The sequence below is a fragment of the Suncus etruscus genome, chromosome 12 (assembly GCF_024139225.1).
Source record: "Suncus etruscus isolate mSunEtr1 chromosome 12, mSunEtr1.pri.cur, whole genome shotgun sequence".
Taxonomy (NCBI): Eukaryota; Metazoa; Chordata; class Mammalia; order Eulipotyphla; family Soricidae; genus Suncus; species Suncus etruscus.
This window is the reverse complement of record NC_064859.1, coordinates 14079692-14105706: the sequence shown is the minus strand read 5'-3', so window position 1 is coordinate 14105706 and position 26015 is coordinate 14079692. Positions and strand designations below refer to the sequence as shown.

The window sequence follows — 26015 nt, the reverse complement described above, 5'->3', positions numbered from 1 at the left end:
GAAGTCAATCATGTCGCATTTATTTTGAGAAAAAAAAATGAAGATCAACTGGTTTGCCACTGCAGTGAAATAAGTCACACAATTGCAGACAGAAAGATCCTTTCTAAGTGCTGTCTTTCTTGGGTCAGAAGATAAGAAACTGAATCGAATAAGGGAGTAGCTTATCTTGCCTGGGAAATCACTGCTGGTACACAGGAATTTTGCTACTCGTCTAGAAGTGACCCCCAAAAAATATATTTTAGTGGGTCATGTGACCCTACTGGCTTTCCAGGCAAATCTCTTCTTGCAAGGGCGCTGCTGTGTGTCTCTGAAGTGTGGCATTTGTCTGTGTCTTCCAGGAGGAAGACAGGTGCATGGGCAAAGAAGCATGGCCTTTCTAATTCTCTCCCTGCTCATGTACCTAAACATGGGCTCTGGGTGTCACCATCGCACCTGTCACTGCTCCAACAGGGTTCTCCTTTGTCAAGAGAGCCAGGTAACAGCAATTCCTTCCGACCTCCCCAGGAATGCAGTGGAACTGTGAGTATCCTAGACAGAGGGAAAAGCTATACAGCTGGGATTTGTGTGTGAAATGCGGGGAGTGTGTGGAGTAGTTATTCTCACATTAGACTGATAACCCATAACTGTTGGGCGAAAATATTTCTGCTGCCTGAGAGCTGCAGTAAAACACACTCCCCCAATCCAACACTCCTGCCCTATGGCTCTTCAAACTTGTTCCTGAATGTTTGTCTCAGTGTTGGGAAAGGAAGAGCAGCATGGAAGTCAGAGTTAAAGGCAGAAGGGAAACTGCATTTTTCCCTAATGTATTTGTTCTTGGATTCCATGCTTTCTTTGGTTGGATCTTAAAAGAAAGAAACTAAGAAAAAGTTCTCTTTGATAGAATCTCAGCAAGTAAAACTAAGACAAAGTGAAAATGTAGTAGAACTAGACCTGGAGACAGAAAGACAGTTTTGCTTTATGTGCCACTAAACACTGTGCCTTCTGGGGATACTAAATTCAAGAGTCTTAGCACCATTGTTGCTTTGGAATGATTCTTGCACTGAGATTTTCTCTCCTAGGACTTAAGAGGGTTGTGATAGAGGGAACGTAGTGTGAAACAAAGGGAAGAATAAAAATGGAGGTAGAGAGGGGAATAGAAAAGCAAGATGAGGGGCTTGGAGAGATAGCATGGAGGTAAGGCGTTTGCCTGTCATGCAGAAGGACGGTGGTTCGAATTCTATCATCCCATATGGTCCCCTGTGCCTGCCAGGAGTGATTTCTGGGCATAGAGCCAGGAGTAACCCCTGAGCGCTGCCGGGTGTGACCCAAAAACCAAAAACCAAAAAATTAAAAAAAGGAAAGAAAAAAAGAAAAGCAAGATGAGCTTTCACACAATTCGGAAAATGTGATTCTTGAGCTCTTTCACTCAACTTATTTAACAGGAAGTAGACAAGCCCTTAGAATTGAACAAGATATCTGATATCATCCCATGCTCTTTCTAGTTTGTAAATGCAGAATCTGGAACTGGGAAAGTAAGCCTTGGCCAAACTCTCACAATCAATAAGCAAAGTCAAAACTAGGCATCAGATTTTTTTTTTTGAATCTCAGGCTACTTGACACCATCTGAAAGCGTTGTCTGAGAAATATTACACAGTAAAAGCAAGAAAATATTACACAGTAAAGCAAGAAGAAAATCAGCCTGGTGATTTTCAATAATCACTAGTTGCCCTGAAAATTGGCAGATTTTGAACCAAAGATACTAGATGGATAGCTCCAGGATATATATATATACACACACACATATATATATCCTGAGGACTATAGTCACCAGTGCAATTCTAGAGGACTGGTTCACACCATTCCCTGAAAGTCTGATGCTTCTTATTTTATAGCATCATTTAGGCTCACTGATGACTTTATTCCCCACTCAGATAGATTGCCTTTCTGACTTTGATCAGGGACACAGAGTAGCCGACTTTGTTCACTTTGTGACTTTGTTTTGTTTCCCTTGATATCACAAGCTGTAATTATAGCAGCAAGAAAAGTAACTAGTCAGCCCAGAGTTTTGGCTGTGCTACCTGAGATGGAGCCTTCACTTATTCCTGACAATGGGGAAGGATGCACTATGCAGAGTCTAATTCATTCTATCACTGTAAATAGGGGCAACCAATGGACCTACATTTCTGGAAGAAGTGCTTGTTCCTAAATGATTCTGAACAGTTACTTAACCTCCTCTGAACTCCATGTTCCTCACTTATAAAGTGCTTCTGATCCAATTTGCTAGGTTGAGTTAACTCCAAATATCAAAAGATATTGCTCCTCTATCTAGCACCTTCTATTTTCTCATTGCCATTTCTTCCCCAGCTCCCTGTGGAATATGCAGTGAGAGCAATTTCTAAAGCCAATAGTTCTAATAAGGCAAAAGTTAAGGTTCAGAATCCTGTATCCTAAAATTATCAACTTGCTGGTTGATATATTCAGAAATCAGTAGTAGTGATCTAAAAACGATCCCAGTACCAGGGGTGTAATTTGATTGTGTTGTGTATAAGGCCAATGCTTTAACCATTCTATTTTCTCTCTAGCCCAGAGTATTTATTCAGAACCAAAAAAAATATGATTTAACCCTAAACCTCAGGACTGCATGTGCATGAATAAATGTGAGAAAAATTCTCTTTCTAAAAAATAAGAGTCCATATATGCTAAAGTATAAGTGACTAAATACATTATTGACCTACTTTTTAATAAAAGAAAATATATCTTGGGAGAGATTGTGAGGAAAAAATACTAGAAACAACTCTCATATTAGTTCTGGGTAACCCCTCACATAGATACCTGTATTATAGGGCAACATTGCATAAATCTGAGCCCAAGAAAGCAAGCATTTATTATAGGTATCACCCTCTTTAGAAATGAGTGTGGGTATCTGAGAACTAAAAAACATCTCCCATAAAGCTCATCTTGAGAAGATCCTTCAGTCTTTCATTAGTGAGTTATAAATGAAAGTTTCAGATGATTTTGCTATCATATGTCTCTGAGAAATTTTGCCAGTTTTTTTCTCTAAAAGATAGAACAAAGAGAGTTACAAAATGGGAACTTAAGAGAATCTATGAGGACACATTTATTATAGGACTGATATGCTGAAAAAGGAGACAGAAATAGGAATAAATCATCACAAAATTAAAAGCACTTTTTATTCACCTTAAATTTATGGCACTCAGTGTATGTATAGAAATAACAGGTTTTATTTGTTATTTTTGACTAGAGAAAAAAAAAGAAAGTTCCGAGCAAAGGAAAATAATCAAATGACAAGAATTTCAAAATTCAAAAGAACTTTATGAAGCTTACAGGTTAATAGTGACATATTAGATAAGATGCAAGTGTCTCAGACACAAATATATTGTGAATAAGACAAAATATTTGCCTTGGATTTTCCAGTGCTCACACAAGTGTGAAATTCAAGCACATTACTATTATTTAGAAAAGAATAGAATTGGAGATAGTGAACCCAAACTGATAACCAGCTTCTATATTCTAGAAGGCTGAATTTAGTAGATTGGTTGTTCAAAGGATGAAGTCCAATCAAACGATCAAGCAGTTCTTTTCCATTTTCCATTGAAAATGCCTTAGAGCCATGTAATTTCACAGGTGAAAAATGCTTGCTGTTGGTTATTTAAGGCAAAGCTGCTCACACTGCAAGCAGTAGGAGAAGTGACAGTTTACAATGAGAATGCATGAGGTGAAGATGTTTTTGGAAAAGACACTTGCCATTGTGAATACATTTTTATACTTGTATTTTATAATTTTCTTAACCAGCTACGTTGAGGAAAAGATAAATGCTGTTTGGCTTATTAGAGCAAAAAAAAAACATCATGCATGATTCTGGTTAAGGCCGTTTAATTATTGAAAAGCAGAGGAAAATGCTTAGTAAACTGAAACTTGGGTGCATTAGAATGAAAGAGTAATGAGTTCTGCTTCCTTAAAAAGGTTGGTTTGGAATTATCTGGAACATTAGCTGCAGAAAGAGAGGAAAAGACTTGGTCAAGCCTTCAATGGAAATCAGCTGTTGAGCTGGTGGGCTTCCTGGATTCAAAGTGCTTAGTCCATGAACTTGTCAAGGTTTCTATGTTGGTTGCTGAGGGAGGGGGAATACTTTCCCTTTTACTTTGTATGCTTTTATTATCTGTCCGTTGTTGCCAAAAATGTCTAATCTCCTAGAATCTGAACATACTGACCTTGATACCAAAACCCTTCAAAACTACCATTGCAGGCAGCCAGACTCCATTGACTAAAGTGAACTTAATGATATGCTTTTTGCTTTACAGTTTAGGTAAACTTCACAAGCTTCATAGTATGGCTCCATCTTTCAAGTGGAACAAACCAAAGGGGAAAAATTATCTGAAACAAGTCACTCTTAAAATCTTGGGTTGATTGGAAGGGGGTTCAAACTGAGTTTGTGGTTCGGTCTTCTCTGCTTGTTGTGTTATGGCACCTTTCATTTCTTTCTCTTAAAAAAAATGCCTCTTATAGCAGTATCAGACCTCAGGAGTTATGAATCATACATATAGTCTTTGTTACAATAGAAAAGGTGCTTGAAACAAACTGTAAATAAATGTGAATGACTATGATCCAATCAAACTGATTTTGGAGCTGAAATTTCTGATGTAGAGCATAACTGAGGTTAAATGTGGGGGCCACAGTGATAGCACAGAATGTGTAGGGTGTTTGCCTTGCACACAGCTGGCCCAGGTTTGATCCCTTGCATCCCATAGTCTCCTAATCCTGCCAGGAGTAATTTCTAAGCATAGAGACATAGGAGTAATCCCTAAGCACCAACAAGTGTGGCTCCAAAACAGAGAGAGAGAGAGAGAGAGAGAGAGAGAGAGAGAGAGAGAGAGAGAGAGAGAGAGAGAGAGAGCTTAAATATTTCTGGTTTCAGTAAGGTTTAGAATGCCTAAGACTACTTAACATCTAGTTCATTTACTGAGCATGGTTAGAAAGGAAGAGAATTCTCTCTTTTTTATTTATTTATTTTTTTAATTCTCAGAAATATTTGTTTGTAGGTCTTCAATTTTGACCACTCAGAGTTGGTAGAGCACAGTTTCTAGAATCACAAAACCCTGAGTTTAACCCTTGAATATGATATTTTGTTTTGGGTTTTTTTTTTGTTTGTTTTTGCTTGATCACATTGGTCATTGACTATCAAATGAAAATTTCAGTTTGTGCTTTATTCCCAGAATGTATACACTGACCAAAATCAATGTAAATCACCCAGTACAATGACTCTGAGGTGATGGTGGCTGGTATACTATCATCCAGCCCACCCCCCAAATGCAACAGTGGGCACTTATGATCAAATATAGATATGAGAATGCTTTGGAATAAATCAAATGTATTTATCCTTGCAATTCTTAGCTCATAGTCTCCTTCTTAAAAATAACCTCCTCTATCAAATTGCTATCATATTTTATGTGCACTTTTTGAGTAAGAAAATTTTTCTTTTAAGGAATTAGTACTTGCCAAGAACTCAGTGAACAGGTTTTGTTCTTAGGATAGTGAAAAGAATTTTTCTTTGTGAGACACTAGAAGCTCAGTTTTACCTGGAAACATTTCTTGAATTTAGAAAAGACTCAGTGATTTTGCTTTACTCTTTCTGGGTAAAATTCCCAGGGAGAATTCAAATACTCATTCAAAATCTGAAACTTAAATAATGGTATGACTGCCGCCATCTTTTACTTTACTTTTTGGTTTTTGTGCCACTCCTGTGGGACTTAGGGACTCTGTGCTCAGGAATCACTCCTAGCAAGCTCAGAGGACTATATGGTATGCCAAAGGTCAAACCCTTGGTGTGTAAAGCTAATGCCCTCCCTGCTGTGCTATCACTCAGACCCAAGAATCTAAATGGGATCTCTTCTTAGGGAAGAGGGTTCTGAGGCCTTGGTGAGAATGTTGTACTGGTAAAGCAGGGTATTCTGTTTATGACTGAAACCCAACTACAACATGCTTGTAATCATGGTGCTTAAATAAAGATTAAAAAAATAAAATAAAAAACTACTAGGTGCTTGTTGTCTTACCATGAATGTGAAAATAGATTCATAAAATTATTAAAGCCATTCCTGACTTCCTCATATAGTAAGGTTTTATTTAGGTTTTGTTCCACACCCAGCACTGTTGTCAGAGTTTACTCCTGGCTCTGTGCTCAGAGGTCATTTTGGTGGCTTAGGGGACCCTAACAGGAGCAGAGCAGAGTATGTGAGGTGTAGGTATCACACCAGCCTTTTCACTGGTTATAATATACATTTTTAATAATTACTTTATTTAAATATTATGGTTACAAATTGTTCACGATTGAATTTCAGTCATGTATACCAACCTACACCAGTGCACTTTTCCTGCCACCAGTGTCTCCAGTTTCCCTCCCACCCCTACCTTTGGGGCAGACATTTTCCTCTTCTTTCTGTGTCTCTCTGTGCCTCTCATTGTGTCTCTGTCATTCTCTCTTTGTGTCTCATTTTCACAGTGTCACTCACTCTCTTTCATTGTATAGTTCACTCTCTCTTTCTCTCATGTTCTCTCTCATGTTCTCTCTTGTGTTCTCTTGTGTTCTCTCTCGTGTTCTGTTGTTCTCTCTGTCATTCTCTCTCATGTTCTCTCCTTCTCTCCCTTTCTCTCTGTGTCTCTGTCTCACTTTCACAGTGTCACTCTTTCACTCTTTCACTGTGTTGCTCTTTCTCATGTTCTCTTTTTTTCTCTTATTCTCTCTCCTATCTCGTTCTCTCCTTTCTCTCTGTCTCTTTGTGTCTCTGTATGTCTCTCTTCCTTTTTTTCTTTTTAGACACTGGCTTACACTATTGTTACTGAAGGGGTGCCATGCTTTTCACTGTATCCCCTTTCAGCATCAGTTCTTGTTCAGAGGGATCATTTACAACTATCATTGTCATAGTGGCCCCTTCTCTACACTAAATGGACTCCCTGCTTTTTGTTATAAGCTTCCTCTCATAGACCAGTCCTCCTGGCCTTCATCTCTATTGGTCTCTGATATTATTACCAGCGTAATATTCTTCATATCCATCCATGTATAAACAAATTTCATGACTTCATTTTTTTATAACTACTGCATCATACTATTCCATTGTGTAGATATACCATATTTGGATTCTTTATTTGGAAGGTTGGGCCAAACCCAACAGTACTTTACTCATGGCTCTGAGCTCAGAAATTACTCCTAGCAAATTTGGGCAACCATAAGGAAGGATGGTTCATATGCAAGATAAACATCCTACCTGTTATACTATCACTGTGTGTGGCCCCTCATTTGTTTTATTGTTTTCTTTGTTTTAGGGGCCACTCCTGGCTCTGAGCTCAAAACTCACTCCTGGTAGGCTCAGGGAGGGGGATGCCAGGGACCAAACCTGGGTTGGCCACATTCAAGGCAAACACCCTCCCCACTGTACTATTGTTCCAGCCTCAGTTGTTAGTTTTGTTTTGTTGAATTCTTCTCACGTAGGTCTCACTTTTTGATTGTCCATATCCAATCATATTCCAAATTACGTTTCAGGTGCTAAATTGAGGTTATATAACAACTTCCTAATTTTTGCTTCTTTTCAATCTCTCACTTTTTCAAACCAGCCTTTGATTTTTTAATTTTTTTTTCTATAAACTGCCATGGGGCACACGTTAATTCCTCAGTTTGAAAACTTTCATTGGCTCCCCTTTCTGACTCTTTATCAGAATCCTACAATTTTACAACTTATTCTGCAATAATCATCTGCTATGCACAACTATTAGAGAACTTTCAAGCTCCTTTTTGTGCATTTCTGTATTTCTGTCTTTATGCTATGTCTCTTGTTGATACCTAACCACACTGTTACTTTTTTGTCCTGACAGTCTAACCTATAGATAGTAATCTTGCTCAGAGGTTGCCTCTTTAAATCATCTCTGACCACTATCTTGATTTAATCTGAATCATGAAACAGTTCATTTACCATGTAATCTTGCTACAGGCTTAACTTTTTATGTGTCTTCTTCCCTCAACTGCAGCTGAAACTTCCTTTGTGCTCCTTATTGTGCTTCAATGCAATGCATGTTATGGGCTCTCAATTATGTGTAGAAACAATGATACAATAATTCAAAGAAATTACATCTGTCTATTTGCTCAGTATTGAAGAAAAGAATCTTATAATAGATTATTAGTGTTCCTCCTGTGGTGAACTACGGGAATATTTGATAGTTTCTTTGTTTTCCTTGCCTTTTTTGATGTGTGTATTTTAAGAACTTTTATATCATTCTAAAATTTACTAGCTTATTCATAGAGATGTATATATAAAGAAACAAGATTTCAAACTTATTATTTATTTATTTTTATTATTTATTATTATTATTTTAATAATAATTTATTTTAATAATAATTATATAATAATTAAATAATAATAAATTAAATTAAATAAATAATAATAATATTTTAATAATTATTATTATTATTTATTATTATTTATATTATTTAGCTAAAAGCTAAATATTTGTTATTGGAGGTACATCACTCAATTCTTTTGAGTTAAGTACTAATACTGACTTCTCTATTCTTAACAAAAATATAGAAAAGACAAATGCAATTGCCTACAAAAAATCACTAAGTCTTCCACAAATGTTCAAAGAAATACAATTTTTACCAATTAAGGTCAGATGCCAAATCCAAAACGTTTGGTTTCCTGTGCTTCTCAGATGTGCTTTGATGATTGTAGTCCTGTCTGAATATCAAAACCTAACACCCCACTGTGCAAACTGCCCTGAGAGCCCATGTTCAGAGACCCCTACTGTCTTGTTTAGTTATTTCTTTGAAAGAAACAAATAGCACAGTTTTCATGCTTCTGCATATATAATCCTTCTCTAGAAATAAAATTCTGTACATCCTTTAGTGAGAATGCTATGTTCATGTCCAACACTTGGAGTTTAATTGGACTGGGGGAAAGAGGGTTTATATTCCCTGTAGAGGAATCAGAAAAAAAAATTGACTTCAGGAACAGCTGTAGAATGTAGTACCTTGAAAGAGAAAAAAAGGAGACATTATATTTCAGAGAAAGAATCCTTTAAAGTGAAAGATGAACTCTACCCTGAGAATTGGCTAAGAGCTATAATTTAGAGTCATTATCAGCAATTGAAGAGTAGGGGTGTGATAGCCCAGAGCTACTGTGCTTTGGTGATGATAAAATCCCCTTGTTTACTTAAAGATGAGCTGTCCTTCCTCACCCAAGTCATCTACCAAAGATGCTTCAGCAGCAGCATGTCTTGGTATCAAATGGGAAATTAATTTAACTTCTTATTGTTCTTCTTACAAACCACTAATTGGGTTAGATAGTCACTGTGGTTGATGAAACTATACTTTTTTTTAAGCTGTTAGATTTAGACACTCCAATTGAGCTTTATTTAGACTAGATTCTAGCTTATATATCCCCCAAGGTCAGCGAGGGGGAAAAAGTAATTATTTTTAATTGCTTCAGATCTGATTATAATGAGATTTGGATGTTTATTCTTAATCTGACCTCTCCTTGAAGAAACACAAAGCATGTTTTCTGTATTTGACCTGAACATGTCATTACAGTGTTCTTTCATATGGAATTTACCAGCTGATGTGAAAATCTTCAAGGGTCATGCAAAATAAAACCAAATAAAACAACCAAACCCTTGGCAAAGACTTGAACTCAATTATACTTTATTATTAGAAATGGCTTAAGTCTTTTCTTCTTTTCTCATGCTCCTTTTAAGATCTTTTCAGATCTAACAGGGCTTGGGTCAAAGAAAATGAAAACCACTCTAGCACAAGCCAATTTTTATATTTTGCTTATGTCAAACTTAATGAAAACCTTCCAAAGAGCACAGCCAAATTTTATGAATTGTGAATATCCAAGGGAATATGCATCCTACTCTTCTTAAGAAATTCATAGACTGTAGAATGATTGGAGTAGAATGGTGTTGAGGTTTATTCCAACTCTAAGCCTTTGGCTTCCAGACACCTTCACACTCTACACTACCCCAATCTAAAAGCTTTGTATATTCCTAAGAGTCTAGTAAGTTATCAATCTTTAAATTTTTCTAATTTCAGTTGTGTTTGAGAAGATGGTGAATTTTCTTAGGCTCAGTTGAAAATTAAATGACTTTGAAATGAAGTATGACCATGTGGACATCCCTTGCCTCTTGGTATTTTCCTTTCGGCAGTGCCTAATTTGACTTTATAACTTAATTAAGGAAGAGTGTCGGGATATTCGTGGAACAGGTCATCCCAGAATCCTCTTGGGAAATAATGAGCAGGTGAAACAGCTGTGTCATTAGTTGTTCAGGAATGCCTCAGTAGAAAATTGTCTGTTCTGAGAAAATCTAAGTTCTGACTCAGAAGATAGTAACACATCCCTAGAAGACAGGGATGCTTTTGCTTGCATCTTCACATCACACACTTAGAGCTTCTGAGTTCCTTCCTCCTCCTTCAGTCTTTTGGGGCCACACCTGGCTGCGCTAGGGGTTACTCCTGACTCTGCGCTCAGAAATCACTCTGGCAGGCTCGAGGGTCCATATTGGATACCAGGGGAATTGAACCAGGGTCCGTCCTGAGCCATCCACGTGCAAGGCAAATGCCCTACCTCTGTGCCGCTTCTCCGTCCCTGCTTTAATTGTTATTTGTTTTGTTTGTTTCTTTGGTTTTTGGTTTTTAGGTCATACCTGGCAGCGCTCAGGGGTTACTCCTGGCTCTACACTCAGAAATCGCTCCTGGCAGGCACAGGGACCATATGGGATGCCAGGATTTGAGCCACCGTCCTTCTGCATGCAAGGCAAACGCCCTTGCATGCCATCTCTCCAGTTTTGGGGCCACAACCGGCGGCACTCAGGGGTTACTCCTGGCTCTCTGTTCAGAAATCGCTCCTGATAGGCACAGGGGACCATATGGGATGCTGGGATTCGAACTACCGTTGGTCCTGGGTCAGCCGCTTGAAAGGCAAACGCCCTACCGCTGTGCTATCTCTCTGGCCCCAGCTTCAGTCTTTTTTTTATATATATAATATTTTATTTAAACACCTTGATTACAAACATGATTGTGGTTGGGTTTCTGTCATGTAAAGAACACCCCTCATCAACAGGGCAGCATTCCCATCATCAATGTCCCAATTCTCCCTGTCCTCACCCCAGCTTCAGTCTTTTAAAGTGATGATTTCCTTGAGGCTAGAGTGATAACACAGTGAGTTTGCCTTGCATATGATTGACCCAGGTTTGTTCCTTAACATCCCACATTGTCCCCAGGTACCACCAGGAGTGATTTCTTGCACAGAGCCAGGATTAGCCACTGAGCACTGTCAGGGGTGCCTCCCTCAAAAAAAAAAAAAGGCAAAAAAAAAATTATATATAAAGTCGTAACACCCTGTGTTCAGCCCCGAATACAGGTATAATTCCTGTGTTAAATTATGGTTAATTATGGCTTAATTCCTCTGTAAACTCCAGTGCTCAGCTTCAAAACAAATGTCCTAAAAGGTTTTGCATTGGCATCAAATTTCTCTTTCTCTCATCTTCTGTCTTTCCAAATTCTACTTTAGTGCATTATTTTCCATTTTGTTCTATACACGATTGTCTATTCTCCAACTTCCACATATAGCTTATATTCTTCTACCCAGATACTATTTTTACCCTAAAATGCATTTTCCTAATCCAATGTTATTTAGTTTTAAGCTATAACAAAGATGCTCATTTTTCATGTTTTCTTTATTTTATTTTATTTTATTTTTTTTGTGTGTGTGGTTTTTGGGTCATACCCGGCAGCGCTCAGGGGTTATTCCTGGCTCCATGCTCAGAAATTGCTCCTGGCAGGCACGGGGGACCATATGGGACACCGGGATTCGAACCGATGACCTCCTGCATGAAAGGCAAACACCTTACCTCCATGCTATCTCTCCGGACCCTCATGTTTTCTTTAAACAGAAAATATTTACTGATTTTATTTGTTAAGATGTCAGGAAATCTTTGCTTTTTTAGAAAAAAAAATTTAAAATACATGTCAAATAATGTATATACATTAATACATTAATATCAGAAAAAGTATTACAATGTTGTTCGACCAGACATTTTCAAATTTTAAAAATGCATACAACTAACTCCTTTGAGTTGGGAATAAAAAAGAATGACCAAGAAGTCAGAATAAACACAACATGTGACTTTTGCTTTTCCTCTTTTCTCTTCTGACTTTATTTTCCCTGAAGCTGCATGTGGTGGAGACTGAGTCATAGTATAGCAGATAGGGTGTTTGCTTTGCATTCAGCTAGCCCAAGTTTGATCCTCAGTCTTGCCAGAGAATAAAGCCAGAGCCAGGAATAACTCCTGAGTGAGGGCGAATATGGCTGTCCCTCACCCCCCAAAAAACAAGCCATTTGTGGTCTTGAATTTTCTGTGCAAAATCTGGGGGAATGGAAGGAGAGGGGAGTTCTGACAATAAACTGTGCATCCTACATCCTCAGAGCAGTTAAATGTTATTTCTGAAATCTGGTAATCACACAGAAATAAAATTATAATTATTAAGTTATTCCTTCCCAAATAATGGCACACTTTTAAAAGTTCTACTTTGATATAAGGAGAAACACTAATAAGATCTTCTTGAATGCTCTTGAATTAATAGGTACTTTACCTTTCTCCTAAATTATAAAGCATTTTGGATGGCTATGTTGAGACTATAATAAGTGCCCCAAAATGCTCACTTTCCATCACCTAATTGCAACTTGAATAAGAATCAATTCCAAACCTTCGTCATAGCCATATGCCCACCAAAGTTAGTATCTGGTGAGGGCAGGGAGGAAACAATCTTTCTTTAATTGGTTCTTGGTTTGTGGGCAAGCTGGATAAAATGTCTATAAGTTAATATATTGGGAGTGGCAAGGAGAGGCAAGAGAAAAAGCTATATGAAACTCTCCTCAGTTAGAAAACAGGCTGGGATGGGGTGGGCGGGAAAAAATAAAAAAGAAAAGAAAACGGGCTGGAAAAGTAGTGAAGTAAATATGAAAGTTCTGGTGAGTAGTGGAGAGGTCATAGAAAACCTGCATCTAGTAGCAGAATTGCTTATTAGAGCCCTGATTGGAAAAGTCTGCTAAGCTCTTCTCTAAGAACAGACAGTCTTGGATCAGCATCCAAGTCCCCCAAACAAAAAATGAGCAGCACATGGACAAAGAACCAATAGTATGAGAAGCAGAAATGAAAATAACCAGGTTGCTCTGGGAGCAGAAGGCTTAGGTAAAATAGAAGGGAAAGAACAAAAACAACAGATAAAGCAGCAGTGGGCATCGTAGTGAAAAGAAAAAAAAAAAAGGAAAGTCCATTGGGCATCTCAGGGCCTTCTCTCTAGGCCTATTGATGGTCTCTAGACCATATTTCAGAGGCTGTATTAGTTCCCAGGAAACCTTTTTCTCAGCTCCTATAAAGAGGATGTAAAGCCTCCTGTAAAGCCCTAGATTCCAGGGCTCTACCATCACCCATTGTACAGTATAGGGTCAGAGGCATCCTCGAGAAATTCTCTTCTACTCTCTTAAAAGACTGGATCCTACATTGTTGAAAGGTTCAGGCTTAAAACTAGTAGAGATTTAAATCCTGGAGATTACTGTAGGATCAGTGGTGATAGACAAGAACCAGCTTATTATAAACATTGAACTTACTAACCAGGACCTGCCTCTTGTACCATAGAAGAAATGATACTGCTGTGACAATGGTTTGAGTCAGCACTGACTACAATGGCGGTCAAGCATGCTGATATTTTGTTCAGGTTCTTGGCTTGCCCAGTTGCTCCAAGAGGAAAGCACACGTGCCCCTGTGCCTCTTTCAACCCATTTATCTACCTGGTCTTCACCTGGGCCTCTTATTACAGAGTGATTTAAAACATGTCAGTATAAAGCACATTGGTTAATATTCTACCTTCTAGAATCGTCTATATTCAAATAGCCAGAGGCAAGCAAATCAGAGTAATCTTATTTGTATTTGGAGGACATCCCCCAGGATGCTCAGGAGCTACTCCTGACACTGTGCTGCTTTGTTGCTCCTGGTTGTGCTGGGGTGAGGCACATGGGACTCAGCAGTGTTGGGGATCATAGGGAAACTTTCTTCATGCAAAGCATGCACCACACTCAAAAAGATCTCTCTTTGTTCCACAGGATAATTTACTGGGGATATGCAGATTCTGACTGAGTTTAAAGTAGGGCCTGAGTTTCTACATTTTTTAGCCTGTTCTCAAGCTTTCCTGGTACTTTTAGACCCAGACCACATTCATGCATTTCTTTATAATTTTAAAAAATTAGTTGTTCTTTTGTCCTTGTGGCTGTATGTGATTAAAAATACTCCATTGCTGTCTTCTCTGTGATGAATTCGGAGTAAACAAAAACAGTGGTTTACTAAAGTAAAAAAGTTATTTATTATGCCACCTCTTCTGAGGAATACTCATTCATTATTCAAGCAAGCTAATCTGGACCTCTTCCAGTAAAAAGCTATTCTTGTCCCAGAGATCTTAAACTTCTCTTTGTTTGCAGTCTGCTTTATACCTTAGTTAGATACTTTTAAAAATAAGGTATGAATCTTTGAATCTGAGGAATGACTGAAATCCATAATTGTTAGTCATTTTCCTATTTACAGGTTACCTGCCTCTGGAATATTTTACGCAATATTCGACTCTATTCTTTGAAACACTTTTCTGTAACAACATTCAATTTTCATACCCCACACTAATTGTCCTTCTATATCTTACACAATGAACCTGCTCTGCTGAGTGTCTGCTGTTACTCAGTCTTTCTACTGCCATTACCATATTCTCTGAGCTTCACTGAGGACGAACTTATCTCTTCCATCTACTTCTACCTTTGATGAGAGCTGTCTGACCCAGCCGTGACTGAATTTATTTAAATATAGATGTGCTATGCATGGCTTCTTCAACATCATTAACATAGAGCAACCATCTGAAATAGTTAGGGTCAGGAGTCAAAGGATGAGACCATACAGAGTAAAGCTAATCCATCTACCAACAGCTCCAAACTGACTTTTCAGCGTCATCTCTCACAGGAGACAAACCCCACCCAAGGTCATAAACCAATTTATATAGGGTGGGGATGAGGACCTTCTAGCTTCTGATGATCTTTAGGAAGAGTGGTTGTTGTCTAGGGTACCTTCCTACTGCTCCACTGTGTTCTTTCCAGATAGGCTACTCAGTATAGCCAGGTATCTCGGGGTGCTGTTAATGGAAGTTTAGGCTTGAGAATAAGCCTAAGAGGTTTACAATACATGGCCCTTTATAAAATGACATCCCTCCTGTTCAGAACCCAAAATCCCACAAAATTATTTAAATTTAAACTTAGATTGCTAGCATCTCAAAGCCAACCAGTAGAAGACTAGAAGGTTGTATTTCTTCCCTCCTGTCACTACATTCATCACCATATTAATGCCCATATCAGCATACTCTGTTCCGTTAATGCAAATCAATGCTACATTCTAAAGATTTTATATCTAAAAATGAACTCAAATATCTTTATTTATCTTTATTTCTGCTAGTACCACTCTAGTTTAAGCCACTTGACTACTTCTTCAATTTTCTGCTTATGTTTGAATATACAATCCAGCCTTATACAGAAGTTGGAGAGACTTTTATGAAGGCTTATAGTTCAAGTTGCACTTAGAAGACAACTTAACACAAGTTTCCTAAATACCTATAGACACTATTGTAAAAACAAAGATCCAGGGACAAAGCAGGTCACAGGCCTTATTTCAGCTCTACTAGTGTTGTCATAGCTGCCAGCATCCAAGCTGTGACCTTTGCTTAAGCAAGAACACTTCCCTTGTTTCTCCAAAGTCACTTGGCTTTAGCCACTTTGACCCTCTCTGCTCTTCACAAACCAAGTTCTTTCCTGACAACCATCTCTCATGTTCTCTTATGTGCCATGATTCCCTCCCTCTTCTTCACACTCTTTTTTTTTATTTAAACACCTAGATTACATACATGATTGTATGGGTTTCAGCCATGTAAAGAACACCACCCATCACCAGTGCAACATTCCCATCACCAATGTCCCAAATCTCCCTCCACCCCACCCAATGCCCGCCTGTACTCTACACAGGCTCTCTATTTCCCTCATACATTCTCATTATTAGGATAGTTCAAAATGTAGTTATTTCTCTAACTAAACTCATCCCTGTTTGTGGTGAGCTTCAAGATGTGAGCTGTAACTTCCAGCCCTTCTCTCTTTTGTGTCTGAAAATTATTATTGCAAGAATGTATTTCATTTTTTCTTAAAACCCATAGATGAGTGAGACCATTTTGAGTTTTTCTCTCTCTCTGACTTATTTCACTCAGCATAATAGATTCCATGTACATGCATGTATAGGAAAATTTCATGACTTTATCTCTCCTGACAGCTGCATAATATTCCATTGTGTATATGTACCACAGTTTCTTTAGCCATTCATCTGTTGAAGGGTATCTTGGCTGTTTCCAGAGTCTTGCTATGGTAAATAATGCTGCAATAAATATAGGTGTAAGGAACGGATTTTTGTTATTGTATTTTTGTGTTCTTAGGGTATATTCCTAGAAGTGGTATAGCTGGATCGTATGGGAGCTCAATTTACAGTTTTTGGAGGAATCTCTATATAGTTTTCCAAAAAGGTTGAACTAGACGGCATTCCCACCAGTAGTGGATAAGAGTTCCTTTCTCACCACATCCTCGCCAACAATGATTGTTCTCATTCTGTGTGATATGTGCCAATTTTGTGGTGTGAGGTGGTACCTCATAGTTGAGTTTTGTCACTATGCCCCACCACTGCTTTCTGACCTTGAGTGTTTCTGGTGACAGGTCTGCAGTAAATCTCAAGGATGCTCCCTTGAATGTAATTTCTCTTTTTGATCTTGCTGCTTTTAGAATTCTGTCTCTATCTGTGGGATTCGTCATTGTGACTAGGATGTGTCTTGGGGTAATTTTTCTGAGGTCTTTTTTGGTTGGTACTCTTCGGGCATGCAGGATTTGATCACATATATTCTTTAGCTCTGGAAGTTTCTCTTTAATGATGTTCTTGACCATTGATTCTTCCTGGAAATTTTCTTCCTGGGTCTCTGGGACTCCAATGATTCTTAAGTTGTTTCTGTTGAGCTTATTATAGACTTCTATTTTCATCTCTTCCCATTCTTTGACTAATTTTTCCATTGTCTGTTCATGTGCTTTAAGTTTTTTTTCCAATCTCTTCTGCTGTATGGAGTTTTTATTTATCTCATCTTCCACAGCACCAATTCTATTCTCAGCTTCTGTTACCCTGGTGTAGATAGAGCATATCCATTTTGTCATTCAATTCGTTTACTGAGTTTTTCAAGCCTGTTATTTGACATGTTATTTCAGTTTGGAGTTTTGTGATTTTTGTATAAAGATATTTTCTTGGTTCTTATTAGTTTTCTGTTCAACTCGATCCATAGTTTCTTTGAGTTCTTTGAGTATCTTCCATATTTCTTGTCTAAACTCCTTATCTGAGAGATTGATTAATTGGTTGACCATTTTCTGGTCATCAGAATTATCATCTTCATTCTCTATATATGATGCTGGCCTGCGTTGTTTCTCCATTGTCACATTTGTATTGTGTATTTTTCTACATGTTGTGGTGGTATTCATTGGCTAAATGATGTGCACGTCCATGCTTCTCTGGCTCTGCCCTTTCTGGATGGGTCGACTTGCCTCCAAGGAAGGGGAGCCCTCTGTGGATGGAGCCTTACACAGGTTAGAAGACAGTTAGGCCCAAATACACAGCAGAGAAGACAGTCCGGGGAGAAATGCTGGGCTTCAGTGATCCTGCTCAGTTCTTAGTGTGATTTTTTTTCTTCTTGTTGCAGTGGCTTCTTTCCTTAGAGAGCCTCATAGTGAAGCGGAGTGGCCGTGCTCTTCTGGGGCTTCTGGGAGAGCGAGTTTTCTGGGCCCTTTTTGGCCTACTCCCAAGAGGTTTAGGAGACAAAAGATGGAAAAACACACAAGGAAACACTCACAGTTTCTCGCAGTCGGGAATCACTGGGCGGGTGTAGATTTTCTCCTCACTCTCTTCACAGTCTCCACCCAAATGTGAACTCCTCAGAAAGAACCCACTGGATCCTTCTGCTATAGTAGCATCCCCCTTTAATTTCATAAGTATATAGCAATTAAAATGTTTTTACAAACTAATAATATTTATTCCTCATTCCAGAAACTAGCTGTTTCTTGTGGCAAGGAATTAAAAATAGATCTTCAGATGGATCCAGAAATTGAGTGATTCAAAGAAAAACTCCTAAAAGCAGTAAGAACGAAGGGAAATAGAATGTCACAAACATCTATCAGGTCTTATTATGTCACCATGCTTTATGCTACCAAACCATCTTTTACTTTAGCTAATATCATTTGCACTTTGGAAATACAGAAAAAAATGAAACCTCTGGAAGGATGAATTCAAAGCCACTAAATAGCATCAGAACTGGAGTAGATAATTATTTTATGTTTTGTTTGTGTTTTGGAGCCATACCTCAGCAGTGCTCAGAGCTTAATCCTTGCTCTTTGCTCAGGAGTGTGCTCATGCATTTCCAGCAGTACCTAGGAAAATATAGGGATGCTGGGGATCAAACTCAGGTTAGTTGTGCACAAGACAAGAAGTAATAAATACTTCTCAAGCCCTCATGACTACATCTTTGAACCTAAACTATTTTCATACATTCTGGGGCTCTGAGATGTCCTTGTCAGGAAAAAAAAACTGATGCTTTTAGAGACTACCCTTATCATTCCAATATTTGTCAAGTTGTTTATAATTTTAATTTCATATGACACTGCAAAAAATGGTAAGGCATTGAAAAAGTCTTTACCAACTTTCATGATTAAAAAAGATTGGAAAACGCTTCATGTTATACTGAAAATTTGAATACTTAAAATATACAGTGAATACTAAAAGCCTTCAGAAATATTTTTTTTAAATACCTTTATTGGTGCCAGAGGAGGCAGGGTGTTTGCCATGCATTCAGAAGGACGGTGGTTCGAATCCCAGCATTCCATATGGTCCCCCGAGCCTGCCAGAAGCTATTGCTGAGTGTAGAGCCAGGAGTAACTCCTGAGCACTGCTGGGTGTGACCCAAACCCCCCCCTCCAAATACCTTTATTAAAGCACCATAATTACAAACATGGTTCAGCCATATAAATGAACAACCCCCTTCACCAGTGCAACATTCCCATCATCAATGCCCCCATCTCCTTCCTCACCCACCCGCCTGTATTCAAAACAGGCATTCTACTTCTCTCACTCAGTAGCATTGTCATGATAGTTGTTAGTGTAGTTACTCCTCTAACTGCATTTACCACTCTGTGGTGAGCTTCACATTGAGAGCGAGTCCTTCCAGTCCTCATCTCTATTGTCTCTGGGCATTGAAATTTTCTAATTATATATAAGTGTTTCATAGAAAGCTACTGAGGAATCTGATTCAGTGAGCTGTATTTAACAATGAATATAATTTGACAAATAAGCCAATATATATGCCAAGAAGAATTGGCATTTGAAACAGGTCATATTTGTAAACAAAATATATAGTAAGATTGCAGTTAAAATTTTTTATCTTGGCTAAGTTATTTTCTAATTTTAGAAAACTGTTTTGCAGGTCCAAGAGATATTACAGTGGGAAGGGTGTTTCCATGCATGTGGCCAACTTAGGTCAATCTACAGCACCCTTTATGGTCCCTCAAGCACTCACAGAGTAATTTCTGAGTACAGAGGTAGAAATGAGCCTAGAATAAAGCCAGTTGTAGCCAAATCTAATCAGCCAACCAACCTGTGTTATTCTTCAAATCATATAAGTTTTAACTATACCTGGAGAATATAAACTTTCTTCCCATTGTTTATAACTGAAAAGGGAGGCCCAGCAAAAATAATTTGTCTAAGTCCCTCTCCCCTTTCTTTCTTCTTCCCTTCACAAGTACTTTCCTCTAGCAATTAGCTAGTCTTAAGTATAGGAGTTTTATAGGGATTTTTCTTTGTCTAATATAGTGATTTATATGCCACTTATCTGCAAAGACATTTGTAATGATCTTTCACTTCTTATTTCACATCACTATCTCCTCAAACTCAATTCAGATAGTCCCAGACAGCACAAAAGTCTTTTGTCTCTATTAATGGCAGAGTAGCATACCATTAATATATCTACCACATCTTCTGGATATACTCTTCTTTTTTCCTTGCCCTTTTAAAACATGGTGTTCTTTGTCTTCATTATTGAGTTCTGAAAGTTTTGTTACATTTAGATACACCTCCTTATCTATGTATGCTTTGCAAAAAGTATCTTCCATTTTTTTTTTTTTTTTTTTTGGTTTTTGGGCCACACCCGGTAACGCTCAGGGGTTACTCCTGGCTATGCGCTCAGAAGTCGCTCCTGGCTTGGGGGACCATATGGGACGCCGGGGGATCGAACCGCGGTCCGTCTCCTAGGCTAGCGCAGGTAAGGCAGGCACCTTACCTCCAGCGCCACCGCCCGGCCCCCTTCCATTTTGAGTTTTGTGTTGTTGTTTTAATTTTTTTTATTAGGTTCCTTAAAACTCACTGTTGAATTATAATCAAGTAAAATGTGGTTGGGAATTTTGATTCATTGTTGTTGTTGTTTATTTGGAAGCCATATCTGGAATGCTCTTAGAAATTACCCCAGTGGAAGTGGTTAGAGGACCATCTGGAATACGAAGAATCCCTAGCTAGTAGGCAAAGCTCTACTCACTGTGCTATAGCACTGCTCCCCATAATGTGTGTGTTTTAATTTTTGCAGTTTCTGGGGGGTTTGTGTGTGTGTGTTTGTTTGTTTGTTTTTGTATACCAGTCAAGAATCCTTCAGCACATTTATAGCCATGGAGATCTAGTTCTGTTTTCTTCTGAGTTTCATTCTTTTAGCTTTCACATGGAGATTTTTAGTAAATCTGAGTTAATTATTTTTTTTTTGAAGTTCAGTATCCAATTTCATAATTTTTCATGTGGGTATACAGTTGTCCCAACCCCATTATTTTAAACTTCCTTTCCTTTGCACCTTTTTTGTTTTTTGTTTGTTTGTTTGTTTGTTTTTTGCTTTTTTGTCTACACCCAGTGATGCTCAGGGGTTACTCCTGGCTATGCACTCAGAGATTGCTCCTGGCTTGGGGGACCACATCCTAGGTAAGCACATGCAAGGCAAATGCCCTACCACTTGTGCCACCTTTCCCGCCCCTCCTTTCCACCTTTGTTAAAAATTAGCTGACCACAGAGATATATTTGTTTCTGAAAAAGTTTTATTATTGGAGTATGTGTAGATACTTATTCTTTTTTAAGTATCAAACTGTTTTTTGATACATATCATTGAAATTGTGTCATTATATCTTGAAAACAAAGATTGTATTTTTAATCCCATTTGAGAAGCTGGGCCATTATGATTGGATTATTCTATTCCAGTCAAAATATTAATATAGACTTATATTTTTCATTTTGCTTCATTTTCTATCTTCTCTATCATCCTCTGTGTCCTTTAGTTCTTGGTGTATGGGCCACATCTGGCAGCACTCAGGGGTTACTTCTGGCTCTGGGTTCAGAAATCACTTCTGGCAGGCTCAGGATATCCATAAGGAATGCCTGGAATCAAACCCAGGTCAGTTGAGTGCAAGACAAATGCCCTACCTACTGTGCTGTAACTCTATACTATGATCCTCTATTCCTTGTTTAGTAATTTTTTACATTAAATCTTTTCTAATTCATTATTTATTTTCTGTATCAATTGTAACCTTATTTTTGTTTTGTTTTGATTTGTTTCTGTTTTGGGGCCACACACGGTGACACTCAGGAGTTACTCCTAGCTATGTGCTCAGAAATTGCTCTTGGCTAGGGGAACCATATAGGACACTGGGGATCGAACCTTCTTGGATATGCTGTGTTCAAGGCAAACACCCTGTCGCTGTGCTATTGTGCCGCCCCTATAACTCTATTTAAATAATTTAATGGTTAAAGTTTAACATGCACATTTTAGCAGATAGTATAGTGTATATATAGTAACAGATTAACATAGAGTAACTTATTTTCTATCTGTACAGAAAGGCAATTGTGGGGTAGTTTTTGTTTGTGTTTTAATAATTAACTTCTGTTTTTCTCCATTGCTTCTTCTTGACAACAATTTTAACCTCTGTTGCATAGTGATCTCAGAGGGTACTTCTTATAATCCTTACCTTTGTGGTTTTATATAGGTTGGCTTTGTATCCTAAGACATGGTCTATTCTGGAGAAGGTACCATGTGGGTTTGAGAAGAATGTGTATTCTGCTTTCTGGGGATGGAGGGCTCTATATAAATCTATTAGCCCTAAATCTTCTAATTTTTCATTTAGAGCTCTTATTTCTTTGCTATTTTTCTGTTTGGTGGATCTGTCCAATGGTGATAGTGGAGTATTAAGGTCCCCTACTATTATCACATTTCCCTTCATGTGTTTCTCCAGGTTTGCCAGTAGTTGCCTCACATATTTTTCTGGCTCTATATTAGGTGCATAGATATTGACCAGGGTTAGTGTTTCTTGATCTAATGTTCACCTGATCAGTAAGTAGTGACCCTCTTTGTCTCTGATCACTTTCTTGAGGTTGAATACAATTTGGTCTGATATAAGAATGGCTGTCCCTGCTCTTTTTTGTTTTCCATTGGCCTGAATAATTACTTTCCATCCTTTTATTCTAAGCCTGTGCTTATCCTGTAACTGTAGGTGTGTTTCTTGCAGACAGCAGAAGTCCGGTTTATTTTTCCTAACCCAATTCTCTACTATGTGTCTTTTAATTGGAGAGTTCAGTCCATTCACATTTAGGGAAATTATTGATAGAGAGGACTGTTGTGCCGTTGTATTGTGTGGAGTGGTTGTTGTTACAATCGGGGGTTTGGATTGTGTAATTCATCTCTGAGTAAGTCGCTTAGGATTGGCTTGGTTTGCACAAATAGTTCAAGTTCGTTCATGTTTGAGAATGTTTTTATTCTGCCCTCCCATATGAATGATAGTTTTGCTGGGTATTGGACCCTGGGTTGGAAATTTCTTTCATTCAGTCGTGTAAATATGTCATTCCACTGTCTTCTTGCTTGAATTATTTCAAATGGGAGATCCGGTTTGATTCTTATGTCCTTTCCTTTGTACTTGAGGTTTTTTTTTCTCCCTTATTGCTTTCAGGAGTTCCTCTTTCTCTTTGTTTTTTGCCATTTGGATTATTATGTGTCTTGGTGTTGGCTTATTAGGGTCTATTTTATTAGGAACCCTCTTGACTTCCTGGATTTGTCCTGAAGTGTCTTTCCAGAGGCTGGGGAAGTTCTCTGTTATTATCTCCCTGACTACCTGTTCTTCCCCCTTCCCTATTTCCTCCCCTTCTGGTATACCCACAAATCTTAGATTGTTTCTTTTGTCTTTGTTCATTAGATATTGGATTTTTCCTTCCAGTGCTTTGCCTTTTATTTCTTTGTTGGTTTCTTGATCTTTTTTTGATTGTAGTTTTCCTTCGAGTTCTTCGATGTGCTTCTCCAACTCTGTGTTTCTGCTTGTAAGGCTTGTTACTTTGTCTTTTAAGTCCTTCACTTCTTTTTGTATGGTCTCTCTCATGTTCTTTGACATTTCTTCTTTAATTTGGCTGATTCGTTCTTCCATGGATTTCTTATATTCGGTAGCTAGGGTTTCTTTCATTACAGTTAGTAATTCCTGCATTTCCTTCCTCATTACCGTTTTTAAGTCTTCTTCCCCTGGATCTGTGCGATTTGGTGGACTTGGGAACTTGCTAGGATTTGTCATGGTGTCTCCAGTTATTAGGGATCTCCTTGATTTGCGCATGGTTCTTTGTATTAATGGTGTGTTTTGGAGTGCTGTGGCTTCTATTTTCGGCCTGCTTGGTCCCCTTCCTGAAGGTGGTTCTAGAGGGGCCTGTTGGGTGAGCTTGTTGAACCTAGCTCTTTCTCCTCCCCTTTGCTGCCTAGGGGTCCGCCTTCCCTGTGGGTCTTGTCCCTTTTCTGCTTTTTAGTTCTGTCAGCGGTGCAGTTCCGCTCCTGGCCACAATGGTTGCTGGCGCTGTTGAGCCTAGTTCTCTATCCCCCCTCCTCTCTCCGAGAGTCAATGGAGCTTCACCCCCTCCAAACCTCGGTTGAGCTCCTTCCGCCCAACCCAGAGCTCTCGTCCTTGGGGAGTCCCTGGTCCACTCAAGGGCCCTAAGGGATGGACTGTTCTAGGTCACCTGAGGGGCCAGACGGCTGGCCCTATCTCCCTTGTCTATTCGGGTTGTTCAAGTTGCCCTTCCAGGTGCCCACCCAGAGGAAGGGCTTCCCTCAAGCCACTCTCCTCAGCGCTTGTGGTTCCTGGGGAAGGGGCTTGGCCTGGCAGCCGCAGGGGAACGGGCCTTATCTGGCCGTTTCTGCGCCTCCCGGTTTCACAGGGAAGGGGCTCGGCCTGGCAGCTGCGGGGACCGGACCTTACCTGGCTGTTTCCGCGCCTCCCGGTTTCGCAGGGAAGGGGCTTGGCCTGGCAGTCGCGGGGGAACGGGCCCCAAATATCATTTTTAAATAGATTTTTTTCTTCCTTTCTCACCTCTCCTTTTGCTATTTCTATTATCTTATACTGGTGTGTTTAATTTTATTCCACATTTTTGAGGCCCTCTTCAATTTTCTTTTTTCTGTTTATTGACTTTAATATCTGTCAATCCACTATAAATTGTCTTCATATTATTTAATCAATATACATTACTTTACTATGCTTTTATTCATCTCCATATGTATATTCAAATATTTTCCATCACTGGCAATTTCTACTGCTTTCTCTATTTTTTCATTGAATCTATCATACTTTCGTTCTTTTTTTTAATCATACCTCATAATCTTGATCTAAACAACAGATTCAATAATGCATCTGTATACTAGGTTTCTCTCTATGGCTGTTTTAGCTAATCTGATTATTTGTTTAGTACTGAGCTGGATTAATAAAGTGAGGAACTTTTTGTTTCTCAGGTGGGTAAAGGATTAGTTTATACACCTCCTAAAAGTAGGGCTACTGGAGACCTTTATTCCACAGTCATATTATAAACTTTAGTATTATTTTTTTTTATTTAAACACCTTGATTACATACATGATTGTGTTTGGGTTTCAGTCATGTAAAGAACACCACCCATCACCAGTGCAACATTCCCATCACCAATGTCCCAAGTCTCCCTCCTCCCCACCCGACCCCCGCCTGTACTCTAAACAGGCTCTCCATTTCCCTCATACATTCTCATTATTAGGAAAGTTCAAAATGTAGTTATTTCTCTAACTAAACTCATCACTCTTTGTGGTGAGCTTCCTGAGGTGAGCTGGAACTTCCAGCTCTTTTCTCTTTTGTGTCTGAAAATTATTATTGCAAGAATGTCTTTCATTTTTCTTAAAACCCATAGATGAGTGAGACCATTCTGCGTTTTTCTCTCTCTGACTTATTTCACTCAGCATAATAGATTCCGTGGATGTAAAAGGAAACTTTAGTATTATTGAGTAGATGTGTTATCATGTTTAAGATGGGTTGCCAGGGGACAGTGCTGGGTGTGTACTCTTATCTCTGTTCTTAGATATCACTCCTGGTAGCCTGAGGAGGCCATATGGGGTACAGGAGATAGAAGGCAAGCACAGTAAGCATCATGCCTGCTCTTCTTTCTTTTTTTCTCTCTTTCTTCTTTTTCTTTCTCTCTCCACTCTTCTCTCTCTTCTCTCATTCTCTCTCACTTTCTCTTTCTCCTTCTCCCTCTCTTCCTGTCTTCCACTTTTTCTTTTTTTCTTTCGTTCTTCCTTTCACTCTTTATCTCTTCTATTTACCTCTCTCTTCATTTCCTCCCTTTTCCTATCTCTTTATACCCTCTCTCATTCTCTCTCTCTTTTTCCTCCCTTCTCTGCCCTACCCACTAGGGATTATGCAAAGCTTATCCTAGGTTTATCTGATCCAAAAATTTATTTCAGAGGTCAATAACTAATGCTTGTTCTCCTTCCAATAAGGGGTCCTTCCAGATGTGTAATTACCCAATT

At 38.7% G+C, this 26015-nt stretch overlaps 1 protein-coding gene across 1 annotated transcript in view; it reads left to right on the top strand.

Annotated features, from left to right (window-relative positions):
- The first annotated feature begins 367 nt into the window (after positions 1-367).
- Positions 368-26015, top strand: part of FSHR (follicle stimulating hormone receptor) — a 180841-nt gene continuing 155193 nt past the window's right edge. The window contains exon 1 of the mRNA XM_049785036.1: positions 368-519. Within this exon, the coding sequence (XP_049640993.1) occupies positions 368-519 (152 nt within the window). The remainder of the gene's footprint in view (positions 520-26015) is intronic.